General features: G+C 40.0%; 6 protein-coding genes across 6 annotated transcripts; 3 read left to right on the plus strand and 3 right to left on the minus strand.

Moving 5' to 3' along the window:
- Nucleotides 1-252: 252 nt before the first annotated feature.
- Nucleotides 253-6918, plus strand: I206_103832 (uncharacterized protein; the record flags this gene model as incomplete). Its single annotated transcript, XM_070202836.1, has 31 exons — nt 253-549; nt 633-1193; nt 1285-1495; nt 1552-1704; nt 1770-1791; nt 1850-1904; nt 1963-2146; nt 2212-2325; nt 2390-2472; nt 2532-2593; nt 2664-2813; nt 2883-2899; nt 2972-3261; nt 3325-3636; nt 3692-4547; nt 4673-4719; nt 4776-4831; nt 4886-4990; nt 5061-5143; nt 5208-5345; nt 5415-5442; nt 5497-5540; nt 5596-5744; nt 5803-5917; nt 5990-6103; nt 6162-6275; nt 6327-6416; nt 6485-6506; nt 6571-6663; nt 6718-6761; nt 6812-6918. The coding sequence occupies 31 exons, from the start codon at nt 253-255 to the stop codon at nt 6916-6918; spliced, it is 4716 nt and encodes a 1571-aa protein (XP_070058937.1).
- Nucleotides 6919-8064: 1146 nt separating this feature from the next.
- On the plus strand, nt 8065-9330 carry I206_103833 (uncharacterized protein; the record flags this gene model as incomplete). The annotated part of the gene is made up of 1 exon (XM_019159472.1): nt 8065-9330. The coding sequence occupies one exon, from the start codon at nt 8065-8067 to the stop codon at nt 9328-9330; it is 1266 nt and encodes a 421-aa protein (XP_019007524.1).
- Nucleotides 9331-9568: 238 nt separating this feature from the next.
- Nucleotides 9569-10987, minus strand: I206_103834 (uncharacterized protein; the record flags this gene model as incomplete). The annotated part of the gene is made up of 3 exons (XM_019159473.1): nt 9569-10302; nt 10374-10755; nt 10820-10987. 3 exons carry the CDS (start codon nt 10985-10987, stop codon nt 9569-9571), a joined length of 1284 nt encoding a protein of 427 aa, XP_019007525.1.
- Nucleotides 10988-12274: 1287 nt separating this feature from the next.
- On the plus strand, nt 12275-15383 carry I206_103835 (uncharacterized protein; the record flags this gene model as incomplete). The annotated part of the gene is made up of 5 exons (XM_019159474.1): nt 12275-13606; nt 13664-14089; nt 14144-14819; nt 14885-15064; nt 15139-15383. The coding sequence occupies 5 exons, from the start codon at nt 12275-12277 to the stop codon at nt 15381-15383; spliced, it is 2859 nt and encodes a 952-aa protein (XP_019007526.1).
- Nucleotides 15384-15755: 372 nt separating this feature from the next.
- I206_103836 (uncharacterized protein) lies at nt 15756-17704 on the minus strand (the record flags this gene model as incomplete). The annotated part of the gene is made up of 10 exons (XM_019159475.1): nt 15756-16013; nt 16089-16187; nt 16264-16357; nt 16434-16532; nt 16602-16741; nt 16819-16891; nt 17019-17092; nt 17152-17201; nt 17325-17533; nt 17604-17704. The coding sequence occupies 10 exons, from the start codon at nt 17702-17704 to the stop codon at nt 15756-15758; spliced, it is 1197 nt and encodes a 398-aa protein (XP_019007527.1).
- Nucleotides 17705-18591: 887 nt separating this feature from the next.
- On the minus strand, nt 18592-20829 carry I206_103837 (uncharacterized protein; the record flags this gene model as incomplete). The annotated part of the gene is made up of 7 exons (XM_019159476.1): nt 18592-18943; nt 19008-19126; nt 19210-19612; nt 19712-20206; nt 20275-20404; nt 20467-20525; nt 20594-20829. 7 exons carry the CDS (start codon nt 20827-20829, stop codon nt 18592-18594), a joined length of 1794 nt encoding a protein of 597 aa, XP_019007528.1.
- Between the last annotated feature and the right edge of the window lie 390 nt (nt 20830-21219).

The following is a 21219-nucleotide window of genomic DNA, read 5'->3' on the forward strand; positions in this document are numbered from 1 at the left end:
TAGGCATGATAAAGATGATCAATGGAATTATTATATAGGGAAGATAGAGATAATCGAAGGACGTCATAGCCATCAAGTACAAAGGAAAGGTGGTCTAGACTTCGAATGTTATTCAAAATATACAGAAACGTCTCATTGCCTAAAGAAGATCCATGTATATAAACATCAAATATCTTGCCTCATCATTTATATGACCTTCTCAAACCAAGTCGAAGTATCTAAATCACATCTATACATCAGGAATATATCAAGATGAGTTCCACACAAACCCCTTCTGAAACCGATACCCTCTTACCTCATGACCTTAATACTTCCGATACCGATGAATACGATTACAGAGATAGAGATAGGCCCGTATTGCTAGATGAATTCAAGCGAAATGTCAGATTACTCAAAGATTTGCTTGCACCTGGGTTGTTCGGTTCTTTGGCCTTGGAAATCGCTCATCTGGTTATGGCTTCTAAAGAAAGTAGAACTGGATTGAATACTCTTGAAGATAAGACTAAAGATGCTGCTTGGATACTTGATATAATCGGAACGATCTCTTTGGTAAGTTGCCATTTACTTCAATACGCCGATTTCAGATGATGTCAAGCATAACCTGATTGATTGATCATTTTGTCGGATTGCAGAGTTTCATGACCCTACTATATGCTCTCACCATATTTCAACCCATCAGAATACGCACAATCACTTTATCTCCCTTACCTGAAATCAAGAACCTCCAAATTCATAGAATTCTATGCATTTCAAACTTCCTCATATGTCTTTCTCTCATAATCATTCACCCTTTACCTGGTATTTGGTATACCATCAAAACCCATCTCTCATCTCCAGAGCTCTCGATCAAACATTCAACAATTGTATATAACCTTCGGACAGGTTTCTTATGCTGGACTTTCCTTACCGGTGGATTAATGAGAAGAGGACCAAAATTATACTTTAAACCTCCTAAATTAGGTACGGGATTTGGAGTGAATGAATCGAAAACCGATCAACAAAGTGAAAGTGGAGTAAGAATCAAATTGATACCCGCTCCAGAAGAAGAAGTGAACAATGTACCACTTAGTGGAATCACAATTGAAAGTACTGCAGATGAGTATAGTAGTAATGATTATTCAAGTTCAGAGGAGGAAAGTAATGTTTTGGATTATGATAATTCATCTATGCTGAGTTTCATATTTCTCGGATACGTGAGTCTTTCATTGCCCCTTGGGTTTGAATAATTCTTTGAGCCACCGGCTTTGCAAGTGTCGTGTCCGTGCTAAATTGTACTCTACAAAGATCGGAAACCTTGCATACCGCTCAATGCAAGTCGAAAGTCTCGCTCAATCCGATTTACCGCTACTTGAAGAGAAAACTAGAAATAGCGGTATGAGAGATAACGTATTTTCGTCCGATAATAAAGACGTGGAGATCATTCACTCGGACAAAATCACAGGATGGACACTTGTCAAGTCAATGTGGCGTGGGAAAGGTAAAGCGGTGCTGATTAGTGAGTTTCCATCAGGCAGTGAGAATAATTGCTCTTGAGCTCATTGGTGACATTAGCATTCATCCTGGAAATCATTCGAAACTTGATCAGTTTTATCCAAATCGCTGCTATGCACGAAATTATCGAATCATTCAAGGATCCGAAAGGGTCTGATAAGAGTTATGCTTACCTGATGTGCTGGGGCTTGTTTGCTGGTCAGGCATTCGAAGGTAAATCTCGTCATGATCCGTATCTTGCTGTATGCTTTGCAGACACTGATAATGCAGTACTATAGTGCTTCTGGGAGCCTATCTTCGGTAAGCATGGTCAAACCGAGAGTACAAACATCACAGCTGAGTAACGAGTAATATGTAGCGTCCGGGAAAATTATTTGTTGCATATCCCAATTAGGATGAATTTGAGCTCAATGGTGAGTCTGCCAACCGGGAGACGACGCGAGAGATTTCTTACCAATTAGTTGTACCTAGTTATTGGCCAAGATTCTTCGTACCACAGACGCCAAAGCCCTAGAAGCCCATAATGTCAAAGACGGTGAAAAAGCGGACCTTAATCAAGGAAGAAGTCAAGTCATGAATTTGATGACCATTGATACGGGTACCATAGCTGCGATGGCTACTCATACATGGAACTTCGCGAACGGTATGATCGCTTGTAAGTGAGACCTGTCTCTCAGCATTTTCCTCTACTTAGCTAAACACTGAGATCATCTGCTACAGTGATAATCGGTGTTGGCATGCTGTACAGTATGCTTGGTATCAGCGCACTTGTCGGTATAGCTTGTATACCGTTGAGTACACCGTTGTCATACTTGGTTTCCAAGCTCATTTACCGTAAGCTTTGTCAACAGTCTCTCTGACGACGTTGAGCGGGACTGACAAGGCGATATGCGCAAAGGTTGCGATAAGGAATGGGCACGAGCGCGGGATGCTAGAGCTGGTGCGATGAAAGAGTTCCTGTTGGGAATCAAGGTAATCAAAGTATGTGTACACCCCTTCATCCTGATGCCGGAATTGAAAGCTTAAAGCATTTTGTTCAGCTAAATGCCTTTGAACCCTATTTTATAAGCAAAGTCAGGAGGCTGCGAGAGCATGAAGTCAGGTCAGTTCAAAAGATCGACAACAAACGACCTCGAGCTGCATCACAACGCTGACGACCGACGATTGCACAGTTGGCAACGTTGGCGATACCACTTGGGAACTAGCTTCAACATCCTAGCAGAACAATTGCCTATAGTAGCGTTGTTGGTCATGTTCTGGTTTCACACCAAAGTAATGCATCGGCCCCTTGATCCAGCGACTGCATTTGTCGCCTTAAATTTGTGGGTAGAATCACCTCATATTTTCTGTTCGATTGACTTGTACGCTAATTACCGCTCGTCGCATTGCAGGTTTTATCGTGTGAAAGGTATGTGTTCAATCAAAATAACAGCATATGTCCGGCGCGTGAGTGTTCTACAGATGCTGAATGAGTAAGCAGATGGTATCAGTACCTTTCCCAACGCAATCCAAGCCTTCTTATCTGCGAAGGTATCAGTCGATCGAATCTGTCGCTTCCTCAGCCAGTCAGAGATTGGACAAGATAGATGGGACAATACTTCTGATCAAATCATCTGCAATCACGCCGTCATCACTTGGCCATCTGCGGATGAGAAGGGTGAAACAAGCGAGGAATCTATGCGGTTCAGATTGCATGACATGCACTTCGACCTGCCCCAAGGCAGATTGACCCTTCTGTGCGGACCGCTGGGTTCAGGGAAAAGTTTGTTGGTACGTACAATATCATCTCGAACAACATTCTGAAAAGCTGAAGTGAGTCGACCTGCGATGTAGCTCAGAGCTTTTTTGGGTGAAGCTGCCATTGAAGAAGGCTCTGTGATGGCGCCGCGATCACTGCATGATTCGACCCCGGTCTCCCCAAAGAGTCGAAAGTGGACTGGCGAGGAATGGTTAACAGATTCAGTGGCCTATGCTCCTCAACAAAGTTTCATCCGCCACGGATCAATCAGGGATAATATCATATTTGGGCAACCCATGTGGAAAGAGCGATACCGAGAGGCTTTGAGACAAGCCGCCCTGCTGCCAGATCTAGAGCTGTTCAATGAGAGTGATCTGACTGAAGTGGGGGAGCATGGTGTGACTTTGGTAAGTGCTCTTTTTCGGACATCAGACACCGCATACTGACAGCAAGTGCCATAAGAGTGGAGGCCAGAAAGCCCGAGTCAATTTAGCAAGGTGTTTATACTCTCGTGCAAAGACGGTGTATCTTGATGACATACTTTCAGCTGTGGACGCTCATACCGCTCAGTTCATTGTCAATGAGTGCCTGGGCGGAAGCTTACTTGAAGGTCGAACAGTCGTCTTGGTCAGTCACCATGTATCGCTCGTTCTTTCAACTGCACACTACGTCGTTGCTCTAGGTAAAGATGGTCATCTGGAACAAGCATGTCTAGTCAAAGATTTTTCGCAAACCAATTTGCTCGACATTGATCCCACAGAATCGTCAATCAATGAATCCTCCGTCAACATGTCTGGAGTAACCAGACCTCAAACCAGACGAAAATCTATCCAGTACGAAGAGCGGGATGAACTGAATATTGCCACTAGACAGCTATATCGAGAAGAGCATAAATCGGTAGGAAGGGTATCCTCGAGTCATTACTGGCTCATTTTCAGCTCAGCGGGTGGTTTTTGGTATTGGGCAACCCTGCTTACGATCTATGGAATTCATAGAGTGGTCACGGTAGAAAGAACATTTTGGCTTGAAAAATGGACTTCAGATCCGGACGGATCCAACATCAACTATTACTTGATGATATATGCGCTTCTCTCACTCGGAGCTATATTGTTAGGATCTTTGAGATGGGTGTGGCTTTATGGATTAGGCAATCTGGGTTTCTACAATAGAGGGAGTAAGAGGATTCATGAAATGATTCTTACCAAAGTTTTCCAAGCCCCCCTTCAGTTTTTCGAAACCACCCCTCATGGAAGACTGTTGAATATTTTTGGTCAGGATATGTATAGATTGGATTGTCAATCTGCTGATGGGTTTGGGCGTGAGTATCCCTTATTCTTGAAGATGTCTTAATCAAGCTGATAGTGATCGAATATAGGAACTTTCAATGATGGTAAGCCGTGGTCAATGGCTTCATATGATGTCAGCTGACAATTCCGCGATTAGGCCTAGGATTGGCGACTGCTGCTGGAGTGGTCTTCGTCAAAACCCCAGTAAGTGTAATCCCAAATGCATAGGGCCGATCACTCATCAAGTTTGAGTGAAACAGGTGATCTCCTTTGTTGCTATCGTACTTGGACCTCCGTTCTACTGGATCAGTAACCAGTAAGTTGTAAAAATTGCTTTCCGGTACCATTTGGCTGAACTTCCGCGCAAAAGGCTCAACAAACTCCGAGCGGATATACGTCGACTGACCGCGTCAGCCTCTTCGCCTCTGTACTCTCTATACAATGATGCCATCGACGGTGTCGTTATGGTCCGAGCGTGAGTATTTGCCTCAATACGTCGTCATTGTGACACCGAATTTCCATTGTATTGATAATTCTGACTACAGCTTCGGTCAGAACAAATTGATGATGCATGCCATGAAAGTCATCAACAACCGAGAACGAGTCACTTGGTTCGCTGCTTGGGCAGGTGAGTTTGTCTGGGTTTGGGTTCGGTTTGGTTTATCGCAAGCAGCTGAAGGGTTTAAATGCAGTCTATAACTGGGTCGGCGCGGTCATTCGTTCATTTGCGAGTGTCGTCGTTGCTGCGACAGGCTTCGCATTGATCAAACAGGATATCTCTGCTGCTCAAGCTGGTCTGATTTTGAACTTTGCTCTGACTGTATCTACTGGTCCGTTTTTCTCCAGATTTGCGTCAGACTTCTGAGGTCGACTGCGATTGACGATAATTGCTTCTACAGGCTTATCCAACTGGATCGAACAGTACAGGTGAGTAGTATGGCTTGTAGCAAAATCAAAGATATGCTAATTATGGCGCAATAGCAATTTGGAGGAAACTTTTGTTAGTGCGGAACGGATCAACCATTGTTAGTGATCCGGCGTTACACTTATCACGTCGATAGCTAATTCCCTTCATGGTAGACATCACAATGCCAGTTGCAGAATCGAAAGAAGGGATTACACCTGAGAAGGCATGGCCAGCACAAGGAGAGATCAAAGTGCAAGATCTCAAAGTGAGATATGCACCTGATCTGCCAGAAGTACTGAAAGGTGTTTCCTTCAATATCAAGGTGATTTGTTTATACACAGTATGGCCACATTACGAAAGAATACTGATCAGATGAGTAGCCCGGTATGCGAGTTGGGCTCGTCGGTGCCACTGGATCTGGAAAATCTACCTTGGCTTTAAGTTTGTTCAGAGCGATAGAACCGGACGAAGGTACTATTATAATCGACGGAATCGGTATGACTTCTCCCAACATTGGTCTGTCAAGGGCGCGTCATTCTACTCAGGCTGATGTGTGTTGCGCTTTAGATGTCAGTACAGTCGCTTTGCCTGAATTACGTAAACGATTGAATATGGTTGCTCAAGATGGAATGCTTTGCTCGGGAACTCTTAGAGATGCTTTGGACGTCACTGGCGAGAAAGGTGACCTTGTCATCTCATGTTCTCCTTTAACAGCAAGCTTGCTGACACGCACCTTCAGATGACTACGAGATTTACGAGGCGCTGCGACGTGTCCATTTGTTGTCAGATAGCTTGACCAAAGATGAGCTCGAGAACAATCCTTTCGCAAATTTGGAGACGTTTGTCGCTATTGGTGAGTCCTGCCTTTTGAGTCTCTCGTTGAGATTACTGACAATCTCGATAGAGGGTGCAAACTTCAGTCAGGGACAAAGACAGCTTTTATGTTTGGCTAGAGCTCTTTTGAAGAATTCTAGAATATTAGTGATGGACGAGGGTAAGTCAACATTGCCGATATCTGAATCATTGGAAGCATAGCTGAAAGTGCTACCCTATGATTTGTAGCTACCTCTTCCGTTGACTTTGAGTGAGTAAACATGAACCTTATATCCAGGAAGTATGTCATTGATGATTTGTCACACATCTGGTAGGATGGACGCAAAGATCACCGCTACTATAAAGGAATGTTTTGCCAAAACGACTATGCTTGTGATTGCTCATCGGCTCGCCACGATAATGCAGTAGTGAGATCTCGCGCTTCTTACGCAGGAGGTGTAGGCTGAAACCTGTTTTTCTAGTGATGCCGTGCTCGTGTTGGACCAAGGAGAAATCGTGGAATCAGGTAAGTGTTTTGCATGCTCGCTCGGGCCCAAATGCTAACGACTTGTCTAGGCGAACCGTTAAGATTGATGGAAGATCCCACTACGATCTTCCACGGTATGTGCATGGCACAAGGGGACGATGAATTTAACCATCTCTTATCTATAGCTCGATCATGAGCCCGTACAATATATAGCTTGTAAATAATGAGGAATGATACAGCAGAATACAGGAAATGTTTATCCGATAAGGAGGGTTTTGTATACTCACACAATTGTAAAGAGCGGCATTTGCTATACACTATATGCATAAATTGTTTTTCGGGCGCTTGGAGCTAACGATTTGGTGTTGACTTTGGGTACTGAATACTATGCTAACTGGTCTTTCTGCTAATATCCTGTGTTGGATAGTATGCTGGCTGATTTTCTACAGTGTCCACAATGAATTTAGCCATACATACAGCATGTCCCGAGTACAAACAGTGTACAACGATAGTGGACTGGCAATTTTGCCACTCAGCGTGCTTATTTGGGCGGATAAGAACTACCTCTTGTTCTTTTTTGACAAGCTTCAGGCCTGGACCGGATCATCACGGAGAATCTCGGTGAGAAGTCAAGCAAATCGTCATGAATGCTGAAAGGACCATAAGATATCGGCATTACCGACCGTATCACTCATTGCTCGTTTGGTCACATCAAAGGACTTCTGGGTTTGGCTAAGCGAACACTGCTTTCACCTTTGATGACTCGCTTGTACAATCCAGATGACGATGGTCTATCGAGCATCTTTGCCTTCTGTTGAGAAGGCAAAGATGAGTCGATTGCAAATATTCTTGAAAGGATGTAAAGATGAGTGGGGTATTGGCTCGGCCTCGGACTCAAGAACCGAATGATTGGTTCGTTAAATGACGTCTGAATTCTCGATGACGTGTGATCGTTATTTCCAACATGTCTTACCTTTCTAAGATGGTATAGCAATGACATAGCATTGATATGAGGTCTTCGTCCTTCCTTTGGTGTGCTCGGCGATAAACCCCCACTCTCGAGATAAGACACACACTCGTAAGTGACTTCCAACTGCTTTCCTTCGTGAAAGGGATTACTTTTACAGAGGATTGTCAGTTCTTCTCATCAAAGTCTAGTACATATCGAGGCAAGGCCTTGCAAAATTGAAGGGTATAAATATCGTGCTCGGAATGTACTTTACCCTCGACTTTTTGTCATCTTCTTTAACATCACTCTTCACCACCCCATACAACAAATTTTTCAATCCAATCATACTTTATATCTAATTATATATATCATCTTACTCATTTACCGTTTATCATGTCGACAATCGCTTCATCCCATTCTGCAATTGATGAGAGAGTCGAGGCTCGGGTTAATTCTGCAACTGATCAGTTGAGCAGATATGGACACGAGCTCGGAGAACGTAATGAGATGTATTTGAAGGAAATCAAAGCCTTTCCCTCCCTGAAGAAACGTATCAGCACGGCAATTAAAACAGGTCCGTCTAGGTTCCAAAACCAGTCACACCTAGATGACCTCGTTGAGCAATTCACTAGGCAAAGCTTGGAGGCTTTCGTGTCAACCGTGATAGGTTCTCATCTTGAAAAGATCCCTTCCACCAACGGATTTCGCCAAGATATTCATCTCGATTGGGGCAAGATAAGTCACTTGAAGCCTTCCATCCTTGACGAGGAAGATAAAGCCCAGGCTGTAGCTGAGAAAATAATCGAAGGGCTGGTAAATAGAATCAATGACACCGTCTTGGGTAGTACAGGTAGACAGCAATGGAGCTCACACATCGATGTTTTGACTAACGAGCGCTTGATTAATGCTTTGACCGATGTCCTGAGCGATGAGTCGCTTTCTGAGTACCGAGATTTCAAAAAGCATTGGCGGACTTGGTCTCGACAAAGAGAACCCGCCGTTATTGAAAAGGCGGTTTTGCCCAACTTGACTGGACCGATGTCGAGACCGACCTTCAAGCCCAACGATCAGAGCTATTCCAAGGTCAGATCCGTCGAGTGTAAGTGGAGTCTCACCCCACAATCCTTGAAACAGATTGAGGCGCAGCTTAAAACAACCAACGAGAAATTACGAGAACAGGTCAACTCGAAAACACTCTCCGATGAAGACGAGGCAGACGCGAGGAGGGAACTCGAATGGTTAAGGAATGACTCCAATCGACGCAAGCCAGATTGGGACGCCACGTTATCCAAAGAACTGCATAGGACGGTCGAGGATCAAATAGGTTTATCTGACGAGAAATGGGAGGAACAGGGCAACCTAGCGCCTGCATTGTATCCGATGTTACTTAAAGATGGCACACAGACCCACCAAGACAGTATCAGAAAAGCAATCGAAAAACCAGATTCCGGACTCCGGTCTTCTCTGGAGAACCCGAATCTTCCCGACAAGCCCGTACACATCGATTTACAACAACCCTTCATGGTACAGCTATGGAAAAGTCTCGATGGTAGCAATGAGCAATCTTACCCTAACGAAGAAGATTTCGTTAATAGACTCAAGGATGCGGGGGTTGAAGATACCGTTGGATCTTCCTATAACGAGTCGAAGTGGGATTGAAGAGCTCCACTCAGTAAGGGAACTATCAGTCAGCTTGGTCCAAGTTTCATCATACGGCGAGAATGATTTGACTTAGTTGTGAATTTTGGCCTACGATTTCCATAGTTTTTCCATTTACCGATATTTAGGGTTTATTTATTGGTGTAGGAACGGCAACATTACGATCATTACAGTAGAGAGGGAGGATACGATATAATGTATATCAGATGTTCATAAAACATAGTTACAAGTCTGAAAGCTATTTTCTGACCGTCTCATCTTGAATGATATACTGATCATATACGGGTAGCTTGTTGGCACTAAGCGAAGGGAATAATCTCTTCCATATTCCTTCTATTATCGGACCAACTGCTCGAACCAACCTTGAGCCAAAGATAAATCCTACAACAGACATGATATTCAAGAAAACTTTTACACCCCATTCTGATTCTTGAAACATAATATGTGGTATACCAGGTGGTAATTTTTGAGCTTCGAGAACTGTTGGTCTCCAATTTTCTTCATAACCTTTTGCAGCCAATTTAGGATCATCGATATGTTTTGCCATTTCTCCAGCTAGAATATATGCTCCAGCAATTGATAAAGAACATCCCATTCCTATCATAGGAGTTCCACACCATGCTGCATCTCCGACTAGATGTACCCTACCACTATCACTACTCCATTTTGAAGCGTGAACTTGACCCAAGTATTCGAAATACAAATCATCACTTTGATCCAAGTATTTTATCATCCTATCTGCATTTTCTCCTCCATCAGCGAAGATCTCAGCTATTTTTGCTTTTTGTTTTTCCGGAGATTGCTTTTCATATCCTTTTGACTCGTTACTGAAAAACATGATCCCCGCTCTTTGAGTATTGGCCTTGAAATCTGGACGATAATAAATACATCGTCTACCAGGAAGAGCGACGATATGCCATTGATCTCGGAAAGGAGTGGATTCTTCAAAAGGTATACTGAAATATGCGACGTCTATAATGCAGTTAGTTGCGTATTCCTCGAGCCATATGAGATTGGTGAGGACAGAGGTAGGATCAACTTACAACAACCGATAGGCTTATATTCCACGTATTGATCTAGAGAAGCAGCTTTTCTACCCCAACTTCTAGCTCCTTCCGCGATAATCAAGTAATCATAGACCTCTTTTTTTCCACTGTTGAATTCAACTTCCACCATCCCTGCAGCTTCTTGTTCATTCACACTGGTAATATAGTCTCCAAATATCCACTCGGTTTCATCTTTTGTCTCTTGGTATAGCATATCTGCAAAATCACCTCGAAGGATCTCTGTCTCTTGGGTTCCACTATACCCAATCGGAAGTTGCATATAAGCTTTGTTATTTTTATCAGTGAAGGTCGTTCCTTTTTCACCAGTAAATCTATCTTTCAAAGCTTTTCCAAGATTCATCTTCTGTATAGCTTCCATCTGGAATGTCTACATCAGCTCCTTGTTCTTCTGAAAGAGAGTTTTATCGACAATTAGGACCTACACCGTAATCATTAACATCTACACTTTGACCACCTGGTCTAAGTTCGTGCCATCTTTCTACAATGGTAGTTTTAAAACCATATTTGTTCAACCAAAATGCCGTTGCTGGTCCAGCTATACTTCCACCTGAAATTAAGACTGATTTCTTCGCTGCGATAGGAAATGTCATTTTTTTTAGATGACCTTTCAAAGGATTTCACTTCAAGTGCACTAGGTTGTGATAAAATGCAGCGAGGAGAACAGGTGATATGGAATAATGATCAGAACCTTTTTATCCACTATCATCAAATTGACTTATTTTCCATGCCTCGGTCATGGCGTAAACTTGTGGGATAAGAATGACATTTTGGCTCGGCACACAGTTATTTTCTAGCTGTGAGTAACCTCGAACTCGATCGGCGTAGATAAATCTTTTCAGGCACGATCTTCTTGCGTCATCGAATATTTAACAGGCCGAGGACAACCAGGATTAATATGCCCGATACCTACCAAATGATATCCCGACTGAGCTGTAAATTCGGATAGGCATCGCCAAGCCCTCCTATCAGCACGACAGATAGCTATAGGAGCGTTCAAAGGTCATTACATCAAGTGCAGGTATCAACGTATTGCAAACATCATCTGAACTAGCTGAGGGTCAGCGGTTTACATTATTGAGCTTGAACTTGAGAGAATATACCACTGGCTCGCCCAGATAAGGAGCATAAAAGGCATGAGCTGGAAATACATTCAGGGTGATGGTCGCTTAAAGCTGAATATCATAGAAATAGCTACAAGACAGCGGTATTCGACATGATATCAGCAGCCAAATGAAGACTGTGATTTAAGAGCGCAAGCTGTCATGGCAGTAGCTGTAGGTTCTGGGACTTCCAAGTGAGGTGCACATCATAGACCTTGGATCTCGAACAGACATTGTCTCGCTAATATCATCCCTTAATAGGTCATGCAGATGAAGCCGGTCGGAAAACAGGACAAGATGTTGATTGTACTGTGAGAAGCACGTGCGTGGCATATAGGTAGCTGGCTGTTGGCTGTGTAAGAGCGGAGGTTTTGGGCCGTGCATGGCTTACGTAAAGCTCAAAAGTAAACAGATCTAACGATAAAATAACGTTATTCGAGTAAAAGAGATTGTTAGTCTATTCATAGCATCCTGCTTTTTCCAACTTCTCATATTTGCTGTATAAAATACTATCCATATCGTCTCAAAACAAGACAATCACTTCATTCATAGATCCCTGCCCACCTTCAAGTGAGGTATCACCCGTCTCAAGATTATCGACGTGCTAGAAGCTTTTCAAATTTGTCCTCCTTTATCTTTGTCCTTTTCAACTTATTCTCTTGTTTCTCCCTCAAGCTTTGCACCACCCGAATGGTCAGAACTGTGGTAGTTAGCGGCCCGAAAGGCGAAACATACCGTCGAATCTACCCATGACTCCCTCCGTAAGCCATCAACATCATGTCGATTTCTTCTCCTCGCCCTAAATTCTCTCTAGGCGATGTTCCCGCTCCTTTACCGAACCCTCACACCCCTCAAGCTCGGAGACTTCATCAAGAAAAATCGCCTAATATTGAAGCTAGAAATAGACCGAGTCCTAGGCTCTCTCCAATCATAGCTCGAGATACGATCAATTACCCGATTAGCCCTCTTCAACCTCAATTCGCGGAACTTTTGACACCCCTCAAATTTCGTAGAAAGAGGAATCGACCTCCAGTCGATCAACAACCAACCTCTATACCACCTGTTGCGGGTCCATCTAGGCTAGGCTACTACACTCTAGAAGGCGATTTGTATAGAGGAGCAATTAGGGATCCAACAATACCAATCCAAACTCTGATTGATGAAGATGCGCTTTCTTTAGGCAGAAGTAGCACGTCTAGTGCTAGTTCGACTTGGTCAGAAAATTTAGAAAGGGCTAGAGCTGTAATTGGACGATTCGGAGAAGCTTTGGGAGTTAGAAGAGGAAGTCATTCGTCAAACTCAAGCAGTAGTGATTCTTCTGATACTGAATCACATGGACGCTCTTCGGTATCAATTAAGACGAGAAAGAAGAAGAAACGTAGAGGGTCGAGATTGACTAGAATAGAAACAGCGTTGAGTAGGCAAACATCTGGTAGTCCGCATCCGCCTAAACGACAGCATTTACCCAAGAGAAGGGAGTTCACCTTACTGCTGCCGTCGAAACTGCAAGAAGCAGATATAGGGGTTGTCAGCTCAGTAGCTTCTTCGGAGAAGGAACAATCGACGTTGGTAGAAGGGGGAAGCCCTTCGTCATTCGGGCAGAGTCACAAGTCTTACCCACCAGACAGAGTTATAGTCACCCCAACTTTACCGGTTATAGTGGAGCATATACGTTCGCTTAGATTGGCAAATAATTATCTACCCACCGATACCTCTCCTCTGCCTACTCCTGTACCAACACCAAATGTCCCGCTCCGAAAAAGCGGTTCTGCACCTGGTAGATCCCGCACGGCGAAAGGTCCTCCCACATTCACTGTCCCGCGCCCACTCGCTTCCAGAACACAATCCCGTTTGCACGCACTCAGAGGCGATACGGCCACTGCTGATCCAATTAGACCGAAATCTGTTTCAGACTTGTTGGGTTTGGCTAGACCTGATTCTACGGGAAGTTTAACCTCGTTGAAGGCGGAATTCCAGCCTCCTTCTGGACTTGGAACTCCAACCGTTGCTAAAGATGGTTTCAATTTTAGCAAGAAAGGTAAAGCAGAGGATACTTGGTGGCTAGATGTCTCTTGTCCCGGTTGGGAAGACTTGCGAGATTTGGGCGAGGTGAGCCGCTTGTTCTCACGTGGCTGTGAATTTGGGGCTCACTTGCCTGACTTATAGCTTCTTGGTCTTCACCCCCTCACTTTGGAAGATGTGCTTCAACAGGATCCTCGAGAAAAGCTTGACCACTTCGATACATTGGGATACTATTTCTTGGTAGTACGAGCCTTGGACGAGAGTTATTTTAAGTATACACCTGGCTCTGCAAGCTCGTCCGGTCTTACTCTTGCCCAGCCTCCCCCAATCAGAACTGCCGATTCCGTGCCGGAGACCTATGAGATGCACCCAACGGACAATAGGGAAAGTGAGAAGAAGGAAGGTAGAAGACGAGGTTGGGGAATGGGCAGAGCTACTGGTAAGAATGCTGCAAAAGAAGGAGAGAAGGTCGAGATCGTCGAGGATAATCCCGGAAAAGAGGGTCTAGAAGGTGTCGGAGTGGGTGCCGTGAATGTCTATCTGGTTGTCTTTGCAGATGGAATTGTCAGCGTGAGTCATGAGAAGTGTTAGACTGCACAATGTGTTGACGAAAAGACTTATCAGTTCCACTTCGAAGATATTTCCAAACACACCAAAAGAGTTATCGAACGAGCGCTCAATTTTCCAAATCCTGACCACAATTCCGATTGGATAGCCCACGGTATAATCGATTCCATCGTCGATGCGTTTTTCCCTCTCATCCGATACGTAGATGGCGAAGTGGATGACATAGACTCTCTCACAATTGATCCTACGACTGATCCCAAGAAGACAACAGCAGTATTGGAAAGTGAACCTATACCTCTACTAGATGGTAATACATCATGGAACGAATTCGACTTGAATGAAAAAAGAGAACCCTCGGGGCGGTCAAACGAAAAACCCAGCTTGTTGCCACATATGTGGAAACAGCCTTTGGCAACCAAATCAAAGCATAACATCCGTCATACTATAAGAAGCAAACTGAGGTTACCGAAAATGCACATGACGGTTCCGCTTCCTCTGGTATACTTCCGATTGTTCTTTTTACCCACCTCCAGCGCTGTCAGAAGAAAACATGAAAATGTTAGCGAAGCTGTTTTTGACCGGTCAACGATGTTAAAACGTATCACAGATATGAGACGACTCGTGACTGGTCTAACGAGATTATTGGGTGCGAAAGGAGCGGTAATTGGTCGATTGAGGAAAAGAGCAAGAGAAGATGGAACTACGATGGAAGCATATATTGGGGATGTTGAGGGTGAGTTGACATCGTGTATATACAAGTAAAGATTGGTACTGATTATTTTTCTGTCCATTCAACAGATCACATTCTACTGCTCCAGACGTCTCTATACCATTACGAATATATCTTATCGCACTGTCAACCTGCTTATCTATCTCATTTGAACGTATCTTTCTCATTTGCGAAAGGGGGAACAGATAAAGCCATTTTAGCTTTATCTACAGTTACAATCTCCATTTTACCGATGCAATTTATTTTAGGTGAGTCATTGGCTGGGCTTCAGGTGATTTTTTCCGCACTGCGATTGTGCTAATGCTTTTTTAATTCGATATAGGTTTATTCTCGATGAATGTGACTGTTCCACATAATGGAGATCCAGATCAAGATGGACATGCTGAATCGAATGGGACACCTTCACCACTATATTATTTCGCAGGAATAGTAATTGGTATTTTCCTTGTAGCTTGTGTTATGCTTACTATAATTAGATATTGGAGATGGTTAGCAAGGAAAAAATGGTCAAGTTTAAGAGGTGCTGATGTACCTGAATTTTGGGAAGGGTTTTGGGGATGGAGATGATTCAAAAAATCATCACACTGATGTTGTTTGATGGATGGGCATTAGAATGATTATACCTAGCATTATTATAAATGATATATATACATAACTCGTCAAATTAGATTTTTTTCGTATTGCATAGTGGAAATGATAATCATGAATTACAGATAATGATTTATTGCAACTTAGAGCAATGTTGATCTTACAAGATCGTTGAGCAATTTTTAGGTTCAAAAGAATTTATGCATATGATGAGATAAATAAATTGAAAATATGTTATTATTGAATAATGCACTAATACATACAGTTGATAATCAAACGTGTCTGAAAGCTATCTCTAAGGAATACATTTGTTGAATTTTAAGTTAATTAACATCCCATTTTCTATATATACTAATTTGAATCTTTGTGATTGATTTCAGAGTCATCTATATTATCAAAAGATCTTCTCGAAGTACTAGCATAATCAAATACTTCTAATTCAATATCTTTTTCAATTAAAAGTGTATTAGAATTTATCCCTCCTTTTAAAGGGTTCAACCAATTTTCATGAGATATCAATTTGCTATTACTTGGTGCTGATGTTAAAGTTATATTTATAGTTGATTCGTTGATATTATTTTCCAATTCAGGTACAATTATACCTTCGTCCTAAATTTTGAAAAGTTGGATTATTCTAATTCATTTTCTTTTTTCGAGATTGAGATATAGATCAAAATGACTTACAAGTATAATAGTAGGTTGAACGCTATTTCTATTTAATTGACTTTCATTAATCCTTTGTGTATTGTTTCGATCATTTGTTTTTGCTATATAATTATTTTCCTGTTAAAATCAATTTTAAGTTCGGTTAGCCTTTTCATTAAAATGATTTGAAAAAATAAAGAAATACAGTACAAACTTTTACAGATGGACCATTTAATGCATTTCTAATTTTATTACGTGAATTTAAAACTGTTAATAATCCTACAACATGAACTTTTGGATGAAATAATCTATTATTCAAAATAAATCTTAAGTTTTTTTTTTCTTTCTTTTTTGGTATAATAAATAAAGAAAAATTTGACTTACTCGAACATTAAATTCATAGCTGAATCAGGTTTTATAGCATAACAAATCATGAATGCTAAAGTGATAAATAAAGAAGGTAATTGAGTTTCAACCGATATTCTACCAAAATAAATTCAAGATACAATTAGTATTTTTCGATTATATGAAAAGTAAATAATTAAAACTCACGTTATCAATTTATTAATCATTAAATCAGTTTCTGACCAACCTGTTTTTGATCTAACTAAATCCCAAAGTATTATTGAAGTTATTAAAATATCTGCTACTAAAGAAGCTCCTATCCAAGTATAAAAAGCAGGGTATGTAACCTGTAACAATTCAACATCGTTAGTTTAAAAAAACAATAAGATGTAAAAGAAATGTATTGAATAAAGGTAAAACTAACTCTTAAACCGTATGCATCAGCAATTTTGTATGAAATAATCGTAGACCCGATAGCACCACTCAAAGCGGCTAAACTGTTGGACAAAAGAAATCTTTATCAGCGAAAATGAGTTCCTTTTGAGCATTATATGTGGATCGGTTTTGTTTGATTCGGAGACTATTGTTAAGAATTGTTAAGAATGAGAAAATGGAAAGACCTACATAAAAGGTAATATAACTATTGGAACCCATTTTGATCTATTGTGTAATCTATATGCTCTTTCAAGGTAAAATGTCTAATATGGTATTAAATTAACTCTTTATTATTTTTCCGTTTCATGAAAAGGGGATTTACCTGTACGATAGTTGTAGTAATACAATCTAAAATTGGAAACCATCTTATCCCTAATTAATTCCAATTTATTTAAAACAAAACAGAATTAGCTTCATCTCTAATTAAAAAGGCAAAAAAAAAGAATTGACTATTGAAAGATGAGTTGTATTAAGAAAATAAACAAAATAACTTACAATCTAATTGAAGTAATCTATACCAATTTCCAAAACCAGTTGCAAAACAATGAAATAAATAAGCATCATTACAAATTGTATTTATAATTGATAATAAAACACATGTAAATAAAATTATTTGATTAAATTTCCTATCAGAAGGACACCAAATTACATTCCAAATTAATTGTTGAATTATACATCCTAATAACATTGAATCAAATGCGAATCTATTATCATTCAAATAAACACAATTACTCTTACCAAAAAACAAATCATATCATAACATTGAAAACTTACCCTAATAAAGTTGGAACTATATATAATCCTAAATGTTCACTTATTCCTATTTTTGCTAATTGATTTAATTGTTCAGGTGTTAGTCCAAGTCTTTGAACCATTTTATTTATAATTTCAATCAATTCTATTATTTTGTAGATAATGCAGGCTTTTCAATATCTTTCAATTGTACTAAATACGTTGAGGTGTTTCTTATTACTTGCTAGATTGTGGTATTTTTTTGGAGGAGGTATATATCCAAAATCAATACAAAACCATCTGTATATCCTTAAACTCGTTTCAATTTCAATTCAATCTAATTCTAAAACTTTCAAGTTGATATGATTTGGATAAACTTATTTTACAAAATTCAAATAAATCATTATATTCCTTATTAAACTAATAAACGTATTTAACAAATTCAATCTTTCCAAAAAAAAAAAAAGCCAAGCCAACCCAAAAAGAAAAAATATGAGCAATTAAATCAAGGAATACAATATACTTTTTATACGTCAGTGGAGTTTTTTTTTTTTTTTCAAAATGAAAACTCCATTTGATAAAGCATTTTTCTAATTACATCAATTCATGGGGAAATGTTAAACATGAAAAAAGCCTATAAGTTAAAAAAAAGCGAAGAAACTTGATATCCTAACTACTAATTCCGGTTAAAAAGAAAGAGTAAACAATGACATTTTGAGGAAAAAAAACTCCCCTGAATATTTGTTCCTGATCGACCGCTAAAAACGATCGGCCGGAGTGATCAAAAGTTACACACCCCCTGTACGTATGGACCGGACTAAAAACATAATTGCAAGATTTGATTATTTCTTTATAAGACATGATCAATAAGAACGATGACATGTATGCGGTTTTGGTTGGATACATGGTACAACATTCATTGATTCTTATCTATTTGTATATACCTTTTTTAAGATGAAAAGGTTCCCAGAATTACAATATGAGCCATTTTCGATGATCTATTATTACGATGTCTACTTCGAGTGGTCGTTCAACATGACCAATGTATCTGCTTCACGAATACTCCTTGTCTTCTGGTAGACGACTTCTTCGTTATACAAGTTACTGGCTGATCATCACATCCGCTTCGTGGAAATGTTCCAAATTGGATTATATGACTGTCCGATTCCCTGAGATGAGCTTCTACAATATAAAGTTTGAAAGATGGCTCACCTATTCTATCACCTCGCTTAGTTTCCACAAATTCCACACCCAATTGACCTTTTTCCTCTAATTCATTCAACTCGGACATGATAATTTGTCTAGCTGTTTTACCTGTTGGATGAGGTACAAGAGCATCTTTGATGTGTATTATGAAAACTTTTAAACCTTCAAGAGGACGTCTAAATGATCAATAAAACCCCGATCAGTATTTCGGATCATTCTAGGAAATCGGGTTTAACTCACTTTTCACTTTTCGTTGTTATTAATTCAGCCAAAGTTTGCAATTCGTGATATACACTTGGTGGGCTTAAGTGTCCGAACATCAGATGAGCAGGTCTCGAAGAATCATACGAGCATTCGATCTAAGTCAATCATCAAAGAGTATTAGCATGGCATGATGTAAAGCAGATTGTATTATCAGATAAGTGAAAGAATAATGACTCACAAATATACCACATAACCTATCTTCACTCCAACTCTTCGCAGCCTCTTTCCAAATTTGTTTATTAAGCTCTTGAGCTTCTTTACCCCTTTTCAAATCAACTTCCTCTTCTCCTTTTTTCCTATATGAAGATTCTACATCGCCGAAAAATAAAAATTCTTTTCCTTTTTTAGGTTTATTTGAATTAGATTTCGATGAAGGACCAGAACCATTTGTAATTGTTTGTGAAGGGGAAGGATGAGATGAAGATGGAGGAGTACGAGTTATAGCTGATGGATCATATCGTATAAACATTGCTGAAGATTCATAAGTATGTTTAGATGTACATCCATGTACTACAGGATAAGTCAATAATGATATAGGTAAAGTAGGATGTAAAGGTCGATGTACGCATTCCGTACTTAATCTATCAAAGTGAATATCAGCTTTCACTACTCTTATTTTTAGAAGTCTTTGAAGTAATAGGAAGATCTAAATGGAAAGAACCAGGGAGAATCTCACTTACGGACTAAATAATAAACAAGAATTCAAATTCTCTTCTGTGCCTTCAACCGTTCCATTAGGTCCATTCACAATATATCTTTCTTCTGAACTCGACTTGATATTGTTCCTATTAGTTTTTCGCCTTTTCGATTTATGATTAACATTGGCTATTGCATTTGTTCCGTTTTCGTCGTTGTGAATGATATGATTATCTTCTTCAGTTGAAGTATCCCCTTCTCTATCAGGTACCCAACTTCCTAATTCAGGCCATAAACCACCTTGATAAGCTTGACTTAATTGTTCTAATGTTTTACGTGTACCATATACATGAGGTCTAGGATGTGAAGGTTTATTTTTTGAAGGAATTGATTGTATATCGGATGTAGATGCTGTTGAAGGAGTTGGAAGTGATGTTGTAGGTGGTTGAGTATGTTCAGTATATTTAGAAGGAACTGATCCTGATAACATTATTAAAGATCCTACATGATCTAAATGAGCATGAGTTATAAGATAACAACTAAAAAGAATCTATATTAGCTTGGAAATTTTTTAATCATGTTCGAAATACGAAAAATAATAACTAACGCTAAGTAGGAAAATACATGAGCAGCTTGTAAAACTGGTGTATTATATGAAGGAGGAAAATCTAAACCTTTAAATAAATCTGAAGGAGATGCATTTGATAATATAGAAGCCAAAGCACCTATACCAGATCCTATATCAAAATTAAAATTAAAGTCAATTAAAGTTAAATTTAACGGAAAATATTAAGCTCACCTCCTTCTAAAGCTATTATACCATCTTCCCAAGAACTTTGAGCAGCTTTAACAAGATATCTACCAAATTGGAATGAACAGTAAGTATGTTATTCATTGAATAAGCTTTATATAAGAACTGTACTTACCCAGAACAATCTGTTTCTAAAGGTCCACCCCCACTTCCAAGTACGATGATGTCAAAAGTAGATTCGAATTTTGATTCAGGTTCAACCTTTTTTGGTTGACCATCTTGTTCAGGTTCATATTTGTTCTTTGATGATTCTTTCTCATTCACATTCACTTGGGTTTTGCTTATTGTATTCCTCGTTGACCTTGTCGATCTTTTACGCGAATTACTTTCCATTATAGATTCTTCAGTCATTTCTACTAGTCGGACTCGAAGTGAAGTATGATTTTGAGAATAGAAATGAAAAGGTTTGAAACTTCAGAAAAGTAATGTCAAGAATACTGACTAATAGTGGTTTATATATGGTATCAATTGATTGTATGGTATAATGGTATATAAATATATTAGATGGTAAGTGAATATACCAAGGAATGTTAAGAGAGAAAGAAAGTAGAGAGTAAGTTGGAAATATCATGACGTGTGTTTTAGATGTTTATGATTTAAACGGTCAATTACCTTAATAGTAACTAACAAGTATATATACCCTGAAATTTAAGTTGGTGGTTACACATAAAAAATCGGATATACCCTATAGAAGAGTTTTCAAACCACTACTAGTAGTAACCCCATGCATAAATTAAAGCT

Source organism: Kwoniella pini, chromosome 5, assembly GCF_000512605.2.
Source record: "Kwoniella pini CBS 10737 chromosome 5, complete sequence".
Taxonomy (NCBI): domain Eukaryota; kingdom Fungi; phylum Basidiomycota; class Tremellomycetes; order Tremellales; family Cryptococcaceae; genus Kwoniella; species Kwoniella pini.